Source organism: Drosophila santomea, chromosome X (genome assembly GCF_016746245.2).
Source record: "Drosophila santomea strain STO CAGO 1482 chromosome X, Prin_Dsan_1.1, whole genome shotgun sequence".
Classification (NCBI taxonomy): Eukaryota; Metazoa; Arthropoda; class Insecta; order Diptera; family Drosophilidae; genus Drosophila; species Drosophila santomea.
The window spans coordinates 1,150,874-1,166,087 of record NC_053021.2 but is presented as its reverse complement, the minus strand read 5'-3'; the positions used below and the strand labels follow the sequence as shown (position 1 = coordinate 1,166,087).

Here is a 15,214-nt window from a genome sequence, read left to right as displayed (position 1 = left end):
TTGCCAAGACCTTTAATTGAGCCCTCTCTTAAATACTTTTACATAACATCAACAAACCAACTTTTATTTACAACTACGAAGATAATTGTAGTATTATAACAATTATACAAAGTTAACAAAGATAACCAACTACATCTATAAGCTACTCACTATCATCCATTTTAGCAACGAAATTCTTTACATATACATTTCAATCCAACGAGCTCCTCAATCATGAGCATTTTAGCCACGGTTCCAGTAATCCGGCTACTACAACTTCGTAGAAAGTGACGCGTCGGGCTTGAACCACCGCCAAGAAGTACATGGCTCCGGGCTGCCGACTGAGCGGCAGGCGTAGGGATAGCAACTGCAAGACCTCCCCATCTCCATTCTTAAGCTCTTCGCCAGCTGCGCGAAAGCGGGCAAAGTCCACGAATCCCTGCACACCGCGATAGATTAGAACTCTTATCCGGCAGCAGCCCTCCACGAACGCTAGCAGTGTCTCATCTCGTACCCGCAAAGATGTCAGATGGCGAGCTCCGTGCTCCCCTGCCAGCGATTGAAAGAGCGATCCATTTGCGTGATGCAGTTGGATGTGGGCGGCTGGAGCAGTGGAGGGCGTGGTGGGCGGAGGTTCATCTCTTGGTGTCACCACGGTCAGCCGGGCGTAAAGAAGTCGCGGACGGTTGGCTGGCCCCACGGCAAGGCGAAGTGTTTGAACGGGTCTCCAGTCGACAGCTGGCAGAGGCAGAAACTGCTCTTTCCTGTCCGAGGAGGAGGGAGCAAATCCCTCGTGGTCATCTTCCTGCCCATGAAGCTCTGCTTTGAGGTTTCTCAATCTCTGAATCACAGCATGTAGCTTGTCATCATCCCCCGCGCCATTTTCTTCGTTGGCCAGCGTGAGCACATCCAGCAGCATTTGCTCCAGAACTTGCTCCTGGAACCCAGAGGCGTTTCCATTCAAAGCCGAAACCTCTCGCAACTCCTGCAACGTTGGCCAGATCAGCTGGGCACTCCGTGCGGCCAGAACTCTGGCCGGCGTGTTTGGCAGTGGAAGGGTCTCTGTATCTAGACGGCGTCGCAAGGATCGCAACTGGCGCATCAACTCCAGGAAATCCTCCACCAAGTGCTCGTCGAATAGATCACTTTCTGGAATACTTAGTTGAGTAATGTTCACCTCCGTCTGCAACCGGAACTCCAAGGTGTCTAGCAGACGTCTTCGCATTCTGGCCATCTCCGAAGGACTCAGTTCCTGTTTATCCTCTTGCCACTTTGACCCGAGCAGAGACTTGATGGTGGGCCGTTGCAGATACTTGATAGCTTGCTGGTAACTGGGATTGGGGAGTGGTTGGTTCTTGCGCTGCTCGTATTGATCTTTGATATTTCTTAAGGTGTCCGCTGATAGTTCCATGTGCTCAGTGGTCTTCGTTTTGTTCAGTTTCCAGCTCAGTAGAATGGGCTTCCCTTCACTGCAATTCCAGCGCGGCTCGGTCTGATCATCCTGCAACTCGTAGCTGGTCATAAAGGCAAACTCCTGGTTTGAGCTCGTGTTTCCCACTCTTAAAGCCACTGCCTCGTCCACGGGCCCGCTCTTGAAGGCTCCGGATCGATCGAATAACGATCCATTCCAGCGATGGATGCGGGTCCAGCAGCCTTGCTCGTTGACCAAGAGGTAACTGATACCCCCGGGGGCCTCCAAATCGAATACTCGGCGAATGTTCTCCTGATCCTTTTCCTGATTCAATTCGAATCTCTTTTGCAGCTTCTGGACTTTGTAAGGCAGGAGAATCCTGGCCAAACCCTCGCAGAACTCCCGGTAGCTCTCTTCTGCAGTTTGTCGACGTGGTCGCAGCTCGTCGCCCTGCTTCACCTGCAGTTTCTTTACGCGCCAGTTTCCGCTAATTTCCTGCTGCTCCCGACCCCTTGCCCATAGGCTTCCTTCGTACCAATCCCTAAAGTCGAATCCGTTGAGGTTCTGATGCGCCCTTAAAAACGGAGCATGCAGTGTGTCAAAGTACAGCGGCGACTGCAGCCGCACTGGATCTTCACCCAAAGTTGCCACATCACTCAGGTTTAGACCATTAACTGGAGCAGTAACCTCCAGGGATCCGCTGACAGTAATGCTAGACAACAATAAGGGCGTATCCACTTGCTGCTCTCCCGAAGGGTTAATCTAAGGATGTAAGTGAGGGTTGTGGATGATTTGAGTACATAGTGGCGTGGTCAACTCACCATTAGAGTGTTGGCATACTCCTGGGAAAGATTTTGACCATTTACATTGCCCCCCACCATCAGCTGCCCATCTAGGAGCAAATCATCTGCCTCTAGGGGATCACTTAGGTGCTGCTCCGTGAAGCGGGTGACAACCAGTGAGAGATTAACTTGGTTAAGCTCCACTGCCTCCAAGAAATTACCGTCCAGCGATCCCCTTGCAAACGCAACTGAAATGCACAAATGATTGAATGGAATCGTAAAGAGATAAATCTTGAACTCACCCTCGGGCACTTGGAGATCGCAATCGACCCGAATAGTGTCCCGAAGCCACTGGCTCACATTGCATCCATTGAGCAGCTCCCCCGACAGCACAAGGCGATCTGCCTCCAGATGATCCATTTTAACATCAGCCGCAAAGCGAACAGGTGTTTCCAACAGCGTCTCCGCCTGTGAATCTATATAGATTAGATTCTCCAGGAGCTGTCCTATGTTGAGTCCATTGAAGCGTGTGATGTGTGCTCCATCTTCAATGCGAAGTCGGCCTGTGAACGTTTTGTGACCATGCAAATGTATACCACGCTGCTGCTTGAAGATTAGCTGATCAAAGAGCTCCTGAACGGGCTCACGGCTGCGATTCTTCAGGTGGCCCAGAACCACTAGGCTTTGCAGCTCCTTTTTTGGAAGTTCGACGACTCCCCGATGCACGAAGCCTCGCGCGCTTGGATCCCAGCGGAGTAGTCTCTCAAGGTCAGCAGGGAAGTCCAGATCCCCGTTTATTTGGCCATTCAGCTGCAGCTCCTCCACAAAGATGCGTCCCTGAATGCGGACATTTCCAGTGAGGTGCAGCGGGTTTACTTTGTTGGCCACATGCTTGAAGGGAATCCCATTCAGTGCAGCCAGTTGAAGTTCTCCTATGTAAACGGGAGCCAGGAAGCTTTTGGTGCCCTCGATTAGCACCTCGTGCCCGTCGGAGCGCGGCACAATGTCATTCAGCAATTCCGGGAGCAGGCGCTCGTTGAAGCTGCCCAGAACCTGCAGGTTCTGCTGGAACTGGGGAGATTCTTTCAGAGTCCAGCGCGTCCTCAGTTCGTTCTGTCTATCCAACCAAACGACTTGCCTCTGAAGTTCGTGGAAGGCTTGCGTGTTCAAGGTTTCAGCTACTTGCACCGAACCGTTGACGGCGATGCGCTCGACTTGGATGCGACCCTGAAGGATCAGCGGCGGCAGCTCGTCCAGTTGCTGCAGAAAATCCAGCAGAAGTTCTGCCTTAATGCCCTGCAGCTGGTTCGCTTGCACACCCTGGGGAAGAATGAGCTCCTGAACGTGCACTTCACCCGACCAAGTCCTAGGTTGCTCCTGTAGCACATTGCTCAGGTTTCTTCCATTAAGGAGTCCGCCACCAGCGACATCATGGTTAACCTGCGCCTGCCCTGCCTCCAGACGACTAAAGTTCGCTCTGGCCAGATGAAGCGGTTCATGGACCAGCTGGTAGCCACTTGACAGCGGCACCTCGTTCAAGGTGCTATCAACTTGTAGTCGGGTGAAATTGGGGGCATGCCCAACAAACCGAAGGCGTGTGTGGGGAGAACTCAGAGGAATTGGCCCATCTAGTCGTAGACTTTTGGAGAGTAGTTCCTCCAGGCGAACGCCGTCGTAGGAAGACTCTTTCCCAAGCTCCAGCCGATGGAAGTAAACATACCCTCCGAGTTGCGTCAGATTCGAAAGCGTTTGTGGCGTGTGCTTGGTAACAAAGTCGTTGAGCGAAATTCCACTTAGCTGATCATCTGCGACATGAGCATCTACTGGCAAAAGCAGCTGGTCAACGCGCTTGGGTCCACGTATCTGCAGTTCTTGGTCGGAGTTCGGCGAGCGCTGGACGAGATCTCCTAGCAGAGAGTCGAAGCTGTCGTTGTCCACTTTTTGAAGCAGCCGCACAGGGCCGCGCACTAGAAGCTGCTCGAAATGGCAGTCGGCACTGATGACACGTGACTCCAGCAGAGTGGGATTTAAAGGTGCCTCCTCGAACTGCCTTCCCTGGGCGCTGCCATTGAGCTAGTTGGTGATACGGACTCACTTATAAGAACCAGTGGATGGCCATTCAAATACGTACCTCCAATTCCTCAGAAACCTCCAAATGGGAGAAGGTTACCAATCCCGGCCACTCCTGGGAATCACTGAGCGTGATGACATCTTGCGGATAAACCGCGTTGATGGTTCCCGACGTGTCCACGGCATTGGCAGCTGTTGATGATAGGGAGTCTTAGAAGAGAATTCCTCTTTTCCGCTTAAACTACTCACAAAGCGTTTGTGTAAACTCCTTCGGTGCCTGGACCACACTCGTCTCATTTCCCTGCGACCAGAGATAGTCTCCTGGAAAGCTCAGATCGTTCAGGGAGTGCAAGTTCAGTACGTCTTCGAAAATAACCGGCTGTAGGATGTCAAATATTCAATTAGGGATTAAAAACACTGGCGAACGATCCACTTACTCCCTCTACATGCAACTGAGAAAGCTTGAGAGGCTGATGGCGCCACACCAGATCTTGGAGCAGCTTGTCCCACTCCATTTCGTTGATAAAAATGCAGTCCAAGTCCGTAGTTAACTTCAGAGATTCGTGGGATTCTGCACCCTGGACCGGAACGAGCTCCACTTTCGGGGCTTCCAGAAGTTCCAATTGCTCAACATTGAGCGTTCCCAGCGGCAAGTCCAGGGAGCCATTTTGGATATAGAACGTCGCATGGTTGAGCTGCTCCAAGATTAACTCCGCAGCTTCAATGTCTTCCACTTCCAGTTGCTCGTAGTGAAAGTTGAAAAGCGTCTCTGGCTGGCGTTTCGATCGCCTGGAACCCAATGCCCTGTCCAACACAAGAATCTGCTGGAGCAGCGAGTTTATATCCACAACAGCGTCCGCTCCCGTCCAGCGAGCTCCGTTTACAAAAAGTTCCTCAACGGTGCCGCCCTCGCTGACAACCAGTGGAGTTGATAGCTCCTCGTGGTGATGGCTCTCCGGTTTATCCTCCATCAAGAGCTGCTCAGCTAGTTGGATCAGCGCCTCCTGTTCGTGCACCCAATCCTGCATGAACTGGCGTATCTCCAGCAGGTCCTGTGCCTCCGAATTCCTTGCCAGCAATTGTGTTTCTAGCCGAAAAATGCCAGTAGGAGCCTCTTTCCTGGGCACCAGGACCAGCGGTGGCTGATTTAAGCGGCGGACCAGGACAGCTCCTGAAATGCCAGCCTCACGATCCTGATCCAGCATGCAGCCCGCTCCATAGCTAGTACCACAAGGTGGCGGCAGGCCCGCCTCGAAGGCCTCACCGTTCCAAACCAAAACCTCCAGGACGAGCAGTGAGTGCGTGTCAAAGGCAACTCGATGCTGGACGAGCAGGAGCAGGTCATCTCTGTAACTGCGCACGGGAATGGGGAGGTAGTGGTCTACGAATCCAAAGTTCTGGCCGAGAATGGTGCGCGGCACAAGCTGGCCCTGCACGTAGACCAGGATCTGCGGCAATATTCCACCTAGCGCCAGATAGCTGCGTCCGCCCATTTGAAAGGCGGTAACGCCGGCCACCTCGGGGGCACTGATTTGTTGGCGCAGGTGCAGCGGTTGCCCCTTCGAGCTGCAGGCGTATATTAGAACCTCGTCCCACTGACCCACTGCCAGGAGCAGTTCCCTTCCTGCATCAAGAACGGCCAGGTTGGAGATCGCTTCTGCCATTTGCACACGTTGTGCGATCCAGAACTCCTCCGCCTCGAGATCATAAACGTAGACATTCAGCGTGTGATTTGCAACGAGAGCGAGGTAATCTTGTCCCTCCAAGTTGAAGGCTCTAATCTCGGTCACATTCGAGCCAATCGACCAGTGCCAGATGGGTGTCAGCCCAAGACTGGGCTCCAATCGCAGCCAGATAAGCTGATCTTGGGAAGCCATCACCAGCAAACCCTCCTGCATACGCAGTCTCCTGTTCCAGCGATCCATTCCTAGGATAGCGGTCATGGGAAAGGGGTGGCCATAGGGCTGCAATGGTGTAAAATCTTCTGAGAAAACCAGGAGGCCCTCCCGCTGCTGACCCACTAGGTAAACGCTTCCGTTGGCCTGCAGGGTCAGCCAGCGATCCACGTCCGTCGGCATGCTATAGTTGAGGAACTCCTCAATGCGACCCAGAATGAGCATGTCGCGGGTGCGCCTCTTGGACAGCTCCAGGCGCTGTAGCTGCTCCAGATCGACGATCTGCGATGTCGAATGCGACTCAACCACATTGGCTTCCTGTGCGGTGGCGCCCAGTAGCTGCTCCTTACGGGACTTGGACACCTGAGCCGGGCTCTCCTTGCTGCTGCCCCTGGCCTTCAGCAGAGCTTCCAGCTGGAGGACCTCTTGGTTTTGGCCCTGGTGAGCCACCGCCTGCTGAATCTCCTGGCGAATGGCGAAGGCGCTGCTCAGCGAGCTGTGGTCCACCACCACCTTGGAACCCTTTCCAGGCGGCGGTTGGCCTGCCTGCTGGGTCCACGTGGGCGCCACCACCACTCCTGGCTGGGATCGGCTTTGAGTGTTAATTGAAAAGGCATCCAAATGCGATTTTACTTACTGGTGCTCCATTGTCGTGTTCTAGAGCTTTTTCTAGTTCGGCTCGCAGCTTGGCCACCTCGGCCTTTTGGTCGGTTAGTGGCCGCGGGGGGGCACTGGCTATTAGTGTGGGCCAGAGCAGCAGGTGCCAAATAAGCATTTTTCACTCACTTAATTAACAAAAAACAAATTAACCAAACACGTGAGACAGAAATGCAAGGGAAAAACTTTAAACCGTTTACCGTTTTAAAACGGCGCTGCCAGATCGCCAGAATATTTAGCCGAGACACACACCGCGCCAGTGTTGCCAGTGCAGAGCAGTTTGGGTATTTGGTCACTTTGCCTTTATCAATTTGTGGTCTGGTTATCAACTTCCCTCATTTTCATTCGTGTTTTGAATTCGCTGCGAGCGGACGCGTTTTGTGTTTGAAGGCGAATGCGCGGCGCGCGTTTTCGCATCGTACAAACGTTGAAGTGCAACAAATCGGCGAAGTTGGCCCACAGTGATCGGCCATAAATGCGCTTCTGCTGAAGAAAAGTGAGTCCTTAGGGTTAACGGTAAATGTGTTTTTTTTGCAAGTTTGTGGCTGTTTTTTTTTAAGTGCGCGGCGTTTTGCTTTTTGGGCGTGTGCCAAAATCTTTGCTGGAAAAAGGGAGCAAAAAGGAGTTGCAGGAGAGAGCGAGTGCGACAGAGAGAGGGAGAGAGAGGCGCAGAGAGCCTGCAGGCAAATGCCGTTTTACCGGGGTTGCGATTAATGCACTTATTGTGTTTATATTTTGCTTCGCATTTCCATTATCTTTGGCGTCCGCTTTTGGGCCTCTATTACCGTTATCTTCGCACAGCTCCTGTTTACCGTTACTGTGTGAGTGTGAAAAATCAATAAAATTCCCTGTGCGTGCGCCCATGTGTGTGTGTGTGTGTGTGTGTCCAGCAGCCGGCTGACGTTGCTCTCTCTTTCCATCACTTCCTCGCTCTCACTTGCTTCCCTAGTAACTGTTCCTGCATCAACAACAACAACGACAGCAGCAGCAGCGGCAGCAACGCAGGCAGCTGCTATTAATTTTGTTGTCGAAAAACGAACTAATTGCGTGAGTTAGTTAAGCTCGCGTGTTTAATTAGTTTAAAGTAACGCTAATGAAACTCGGCCAGCTCAGTGTTGTTGTCTTGCCAGCACCGCTGCAAACGAACGAGCAAACGAAAACAAAAGCAGCAATATTAATGGCTCGACGGTAAACAAAATGCGCGAATAAAAACAGTAAAAGGAAACAGAAATGGAAATGGAAACGGAAACAAATACATTGAAGCTGCACCCACAGAAGAAGAGGAACTATCTTCTAATTGCATAATTGGGAGTCGCACTCCTTTTCTGCCCGCCCTTCCCCTTTGCCCCCTCCCTCACTCCACTGATCCCCAATCCAGTTTGTTTTGCTTTTGCACTTCGTTCTGCCCAAATTGCTTCCTGCGCCCAATTTCGTGCACTTTTTAGGGAATCAGGGAACTTTCGGCAATGACTCACGTTTCTTGCCGAGTGTCATAAGCGTGACTCACGGCCATGACCCCGTGCAAATGTGGCTGCCCTCCCACTCGCGCCTCCTTTAAGTGCGTCCTTGAGATACAAATCTCTCTCGAGTGGGCACTCAACATGCGAGGCAGCGAGACAGCGAGGGAGAGGAGGAGAGAGAGCGAACTCCTTTTTGGCGCCCATGCCGTCACTCTGGGGCGTGGCCAGTGGCCCTTGGCGATGAGCTCACCAGTAACAACAGTAACAACGCATTTCCCCGGGGAGAAATCCAAGGAGGAGGAGGGGGCGGAGGAGCAGGCGAGGCTCACGAACTTGACATTGAACTGCGCTCGGGATTATGATCCGCTCGAAGACTTCCCCTCGATCGCCCCACCCCCGTTCTTCGGAGTCCAGATCCCGGACATCAGAGCACGATTTCGCGTCATCGTTCACGCTTTTGGTGCTTCAACTTGTATAGCAAACATTCCCAAAACAATTTCGCATAGATTGGTGCTCGCATTTGAAAAACACATGAATAACTTATGTGAATCACTTGGCATGAATCCTTCGCATGAATCACTGTCTTCTTGAAAATATAAATATTTGTGCTCCATAGTCACAACATGCTTGTTACATTGTGCATTCCACAGACCTTGTGCCCACTATTTCAAATATTGCCTCTCCAAGAAGTAAGTCAAGCATACTCCATCTCAAAAAGCAGGGTATTCACGAATCCTTGTGGCCGAGTCCAACTGGAGATGCCGCCGCCAGCTGCCGGATTGTCGGCCTACCCAAAAAAAGCAGGCAGCAAAGCTGGGAATCAAGATCTTGAAGAGGTTGGTGCCCTTTTTGGGCTGCGCCTGCGCATAAAATTCCTCCGCGTCCTCTTCGATTCTCCTTCCCATCTTCCCATCTTCATCTTCATGCCCAGCGCGTGCGTGGCGTTCCGCTGTGGTGGTGGGAACGGAGGCAGGAGTCCTCGTGGCGCAGGGGCAGTAAACCTGCCTCCAGAGGGGCAAACCAAAGGGGCAAAGCCAAAGCCAATGTCGAGAATCGAAGGCGAAGCTAATTTATCGCTCTGAATTCGCTGTTTGGTTTTTATACCCGTTACTCGTAGAGTAAAAGGGTATACTAGATTCGTTGAAAAGTATGTAACAGGCAGAAGGAAGCGTTTCCGACCATATAAAGTATATATATTCTTGATCAGGACCAATAGCCGAGTCGATATGACCATGTCCGTCTGTCTGTCCGTCCGTATGAACGCTGAGATCTCAGGAACTACAAAAGCTAGAAAGTTGAGATTAAGCATACAGACTCCAGAGACAAAGAAGCAGCGCAAGTTTGTCGATTCATGTTGCCACGCCCACTCTAACGCCCACAAACCGCCCAAAACTGCCACGCCCACACTTTTGAAAAATGTTTTGATATTTTTTCATTTTTGTATTGGTCTTGTAAATTTCTATCGATTTGCAAAAAAACTTTTTGCCACGCCCACTCTAACGCCCTTTGGTTTTGTAAATTTCTATCGTTTTTATAAAAAACATGTATTTAATCATATGAACTCCGCACCCCGCACCCAGCACCCAGCATAAAAATTGATAAAAAACAAGAGAGAACGCTATAGTCGAGTTCCCAGACTATCTGATACCCGTTACTCAGCTAGTGGAAGTGCAAAGGAGAAATTTCCACACTGACAGGGTATCAGATAGTCGAGAAACTCGACTACAGCGTTCTCTTGTTTTTTTTTTGATTTTGTTTATGCGAACTTTTTATTTTGAAAGAGGCGAGTTGTAAGATTGCCATTTTTAGGTGTTTGTTTATCGGTTCGTTGACAACACGCGAAAACATTCGCAAGTTGGAATCGTTTGGATTCAGTGGTTCCAGGGAATTTGGAGCTGAAATCGGAGATTTCTTGTACCAGAACCCCACGGTTTTGCCTAACTCGCATTCCCGCTTTTGCTTACTTTGCCAAACGTTCGAAATTCCCGGATGGGAACCAAATCTGGTATAAACAATTACAGATTTTTGGTTGTTTGTGTTTGATTCATGCGTAGAACGGTTTGTTCTTTCAGCCCATTCTTCTCGATCGGTTTCTCTTTTTGTTCAGCTCTTTAGATCTTCAGATCTTTGGATCTTTACCTTCAAGCACCTCGCACCAAATCGGCTCAAATTAGCATTAATGGCCTGGCGACGTCAATTAAACTCCGCTCGGTTCTTAATTGTTCCAAAGGCTAACGGAATAGGAATCCGAATCAGAATCAGAAAACTCTGGGGTGACCCAATGGCACATGGGTTGTGTGCTGCTGCTGCTGTTGTGCTGCTCGATTCATAAAGTTTATTGCTCCAAATTTGCCAAATCTAGCATGAAATCTCTTGCCGCCAAGCAATTGATGGGACGAACCCAAAAGGGGATGGCACATGGGCGCCAACTCCCCACAAATGTCCGTAGAGAAGTGGAATCGGAATTGGAGCACCAGAGCAAATCGATTGCCCATCGTGCACATTGCAATTGAGGGTATTTGGTGATGAGATGCCATTCGAATGTGGCGTAGCGGGCAGATTGCTTTATTAACTTAATTGAAACTCATGCAAATTTGGCCTGGCGGTTGGGATCAGCCTGAGATCATCTTCCAATTTCGCACTGGGAGGTGCGAGAAGTCTGTATTCCTAGAATCAGAACTTGTTTGGCCGATGTAGCTAGGCACTTAGTTCCTGGCTGCCCTTTCATTCTGTGAATGCAAACTTTTGAATCTCCCCCCCCAGCGAACGTAAGTTCAGAGGCAAAGGCACCCCCTCTTCCTTCCCTCTCTCTCTCTCATTGGGGAGAAGCCCTATGACGACCGACCAGCCCCAGCACCAGACACTCGACACTCAGACCTCCACACATCCACACATCCAGACATCCAGACAACCAGACATCCAGACTGGCAGTCGGTGACATGTGTGCATATAGTAACTACGGGGCTGCAAAATTCACTCGACAGTTTACCGCTGCGGTCTCAATTAATTTCGCATTCAAATTGCCGGCAATTGAAACTAGGCAAAACTGATTTCATTAATTGCGCACTTTCCTCCCGATATCCGTACTCCAGTCTAGGCCCCTTTTCGCGTTCCGCAGTTGCAGTTGCAGTTGCATCGTAATGTTTACATGCAACATACAATAAAAGTTGAGGGCTCCCAACAGGTTTTTCGATGCTGCGTAACTCGAGATGCGCTGAAGAATGCTGCTCTTCTTCTGTATTGACTAAGCCATGAAGTGACACACATAAATGCACACTTATAATTACGCATTCCCAAAACACAAATAAAGTCAATTTTTGTCTATTTCCAATTTCGAGGGCGAAGACAAAAAGCACATTTGTCATAATTTTTTAGGGCGCTTTCGTTCTCTGGTTTATTTATACATTTCCAAGCAATTAAGCTGAAGTTCTTTATTAATGCCAGGCGATGCCAAGAGCGAAAAGAAAGTGGGATCTAATTTTAGTTCCTATGCTCAAAAATATGATTTGACAGCAGAGTTCAGTTCAGTAGAATACTGAAGAAGAAAGTATTGTTCCTGCTTCCGTTCAATAAATCTACGCCAACGAGGAGCCAGGGACTTCAGAGTGCCATCGATACGATTTCAGCGACATTCCCTCCCATTTCCATTTCCATTCCCGATCCATTTCCATTTCCATTTCCATGCTGCTCATCTCGAGTGTCTGGGCAGCAGAAGTAGAAGTAGAAGTAGAAGTAGAAGCAGAAGCAGGAAGCGAACTAAATATAAATCCAAGTCATGGCCAGGCCACCATATGTGGGTTGTGGCATGGTCGCAGAAGGCGTGGGCGGGGGCGGGGGCGGTGGCGTCTCTTTGGATAGAGTCCCTACAAGGCGAAGATGCTGGTCCCGGTTCTCCCGACTCTCTCGTTCCCAGCACCGCAAGGCGGAAAGCGGGGTAGGATGTCCATTAAATGATTGCCACGATCTATTAGCGGACGAGGACGAGGGAGGATCGGATCAGATCGACAGATGGTTAAAAATAGAAGAGGGCCAGCCGGCAGACGCTCTCTTTCGGAGTCTTGATTTGCGTCTGCCGTTGAAAGGCCAAGCGCCAGGCAATTGCACGAAGATCGAAGCTCCCAGTTCCTGTTACCAATCGAAATTGAAGGGCTTGCACTGGGAGAAAGCGGAGCGTAATGCGCGACCAAGAGTTGATAACCCCACTTATGCAGCCTTTCAATTTCGTTCGGTGCATAGAAGTCAATCTCTATGCGATGTTCAGCCTGATCTCTTGTCTGCTCTACGTGAATGTCGATCCCCTGACATGCAAAACGTAATATGAGTACGGATGGCAGGCGCAGCAATTGTGCGCCATTTGCATGGGGTTGTGTGCGTGCCCGACAGTTCTTAATAATTGATATCGAAGTGCAGAATGATTGATGGCAAATAATAAGAGGGGAGCAGCCGAGCAGCCATTGGAGTCTACAGGCCCTAGAACCATTTGCCTGCTCCAAATTTGAATGCTATCCAGCGTGTTTTACTCACCAACACTGCCTTTATCGGATTCGCAAATATTTGCTCATTTCGTCATGTCGGGACTGCTGGGGGATAAAGGGGCTAAAGAGCTTCTTATCGCTGGCAAATGTTTGAGCGGCCAGCGAGCAGCTATTTGAGCTTCGCATTTTTGGTCCGCGTTGCGCATTTTCTTCTACGTGCCACTCGCTGCAGAGGTTGTGTTGCTTTGGCTGCCTTTGGCGCTGGCCCCAAAGCTGCACTAATGAGCGCCTGGTGGGAGGTGGCAGGTGGGGCAGCGGAGGGCCAAAGGGCGTGTCATTGACACTGCTTCTCAGTGCAGTAGAGGCTCAAGCAGGAGGCAGCTCCGAACTCCGTCTGAACGGGCGTCTGAACAAGCCCAATGACCTTTCAACATCCCCGTTGCACGGGTAGGTGGATGCACATGGCCAGATGCGGGTCGATAGGGTCTATGTCTGGAACTATGGCACACCCAAACCAAACCGATTCCTTCTTAGTACATAACAGGCAATGAGCATTTCAAGAGCAGCAGATCAACATGTGTTTGCTGGCTGATTTGTCAATGAAATCTCTTCAAAGGCCAAAGCATAAAAGTGCTCCAATCAAACAGCGGAGCACCATTAGTTGTGTGTTTGCTTGAGAGGTCGTAGTTGTGGAGTTTCGACTGTAATAACAATCGAAATAAGACGATCATTTGGGGTAGGACTGCCTCCACTTCCACTTCCACTTCCGCCTCCACTTGCGCCTCCTCTGACTTTTTGTCCATATTGAATTGCCACTGATTGATCTAGATGTCCATTATATGTGCAACTGCTGCTGTGTCGTGTTGCTTCGACTGTTTTGTTTGGTATTCTGTTTACATTTGGGGAAGCTGTCTTGCCGGCAGCACTTTCCCTGCGAGGGGAAGCCAATGCGGAGACAAAGGCACTCAGCACTTGAAGATCGTCGCCAGATCTGCGTTCGAACCAATGCTGAATCGATTGAGACTCTCGAGTGGGTCACCGAGTGGATGTGGCGTAAGTGAGTGGTGCGGGCTGGAAAGTGCTCTACATCTCGTGGGAGCGATTGACCGAACTTCAGAGAAGTGCCCAAAAGTATGCCCCAACTGTGGCAGCAACTTAAGAAATCCATTTGCGGCGTATTTCGAGAACAGCTTCAAACACTGACGGGCGGGCTATATTGTGTACCGAGTTATTATTAAAGTGCCCCAACTTATGCATTCATTCTCCCCTACTTCTCGTTCTACTTGCAGTTGGACAACCCTTGCTGCCACATTGCGAGCCAAAGTTATTGGTTAACAGTAGAGACTGCCATTGGACGACTCGGAGCCCCAACGAAGGTAAGTTGACTCGGAGCGCAGACAAGCAAATGAAGCAGCCACTTCTCGCCATGGAAGGCAATGAGCTGGAATGAGTTGGAGGTGACAACGAGAATGTCCTTTGTGTTGCGTCGAGGGAGGGGGCATATAAGCGCTTGCGGTTCCTGCTGATTTGCTTTTGTAATGCTAAGGACAGCCAGGGAACCCCGCTGGTGTGCCACTGCACAAATAACGAAGCACAGTTGAATAGCAAAGCATGGAATGGGAATCTTCTGAATCTCCTGCTGTCTGCCTGGTTTCCCAACCCTTTCTGCTGCATTTTCTGCTGCTCGTCAAGGGAAGAAAAGAAGGGAGTGAAAAGCTGGGCAGCTACTTTTGCTGAAGCTGATAAAGTGTGCTCGGTGTCTGGAGCTCCAATTTTCCCCCCTTATTCCCATTTTCTGCTTTCCGCTTTCCTCCGACGTTTCAAGTTCGCATTCATTAGACTTTCCACTTGCCCCCGAGTGTATGCCTCGTACAATGTGCCACACAATTTTCCTTTCGCCCACAAGTATGCAGGGAAAAGTGATCCGTAGGCCACAGACTTTTGAGCAGGCGGCTTTAATCGGCCGATTGATTAGCATCTCCGCGCTAATTATGGTATTTCCCTATCTCTGGCGATGATCAGCCGCGAAACTTTTGTTTTAGTCTGCTTGCCAATAAATAGCGAAAACTCTCTAGTTTCGATAGAGCGGTCTGTTTATATTTGTTTATATTTGGACACCTTAAATTATGCTCAGCAGTTGGACATTTCTATTTGGCGAATGCTATCCGAAAGTGGAGTTTCTTACACATTCGTTACCAGTGTGCCACATAACATTGCACAAATAGTGATAAGCATTGTAGAAATGTGCTGGCCAAGCCATTTCAAATACTCTTTTGCTAGACGATGTCAATGTACCAAAGGAGCTGCATTCCCTCTTGTTTGGGAATACATTCGAAACATGATGGCAACTCGCTTGGCCACGTTCCACCAAACCGAGTATTTCAGAATTTCTTGCACCGAAATCTAAAGTGCAAACGAGGACGGAGGCCTGGGGAGGAAGGAACGAGGCTTTTGGGATGCCGCAATCGCGGTGCTGCAATCTGTT

At 50.2% G+C, this 15,214-nt stretch overlaps 1 protein-coding gene across 1 annotated transcript; it reads right to left on the bottom strand.

The window, feature by feature from the left end:
• Window positions 1–33: 33 nt before the first annotated feature.
• Window positions 34–7,007, bottom strand: LOC120457169. The gene is made up of 7 exons (XM_039644451.1): window positions 6,775–7,007; window positions 4,680–6,719; window positions 4,492–4,621; window positions 4,304–4,434; window positions 2,475–4,245; window positions 2,212–2,420; window positions 34–2,152 (listed from the first exon to the last, which is right to left on the bottom strand). Exons 1-7 carry the CDS (start codon window positions 6,910–6,912, stop codon window positions 212–214), a joined length of 6,360 nt encoding a protein of 2,119 aa, XP_039500385.1. The 5' UTR covers window positions 6,913–7,007; the 3' UTR covers window positions 34–211.
• Between the last annotated feature and the right edge of the window lie 8,207 nt (window positions 7,008–15,214).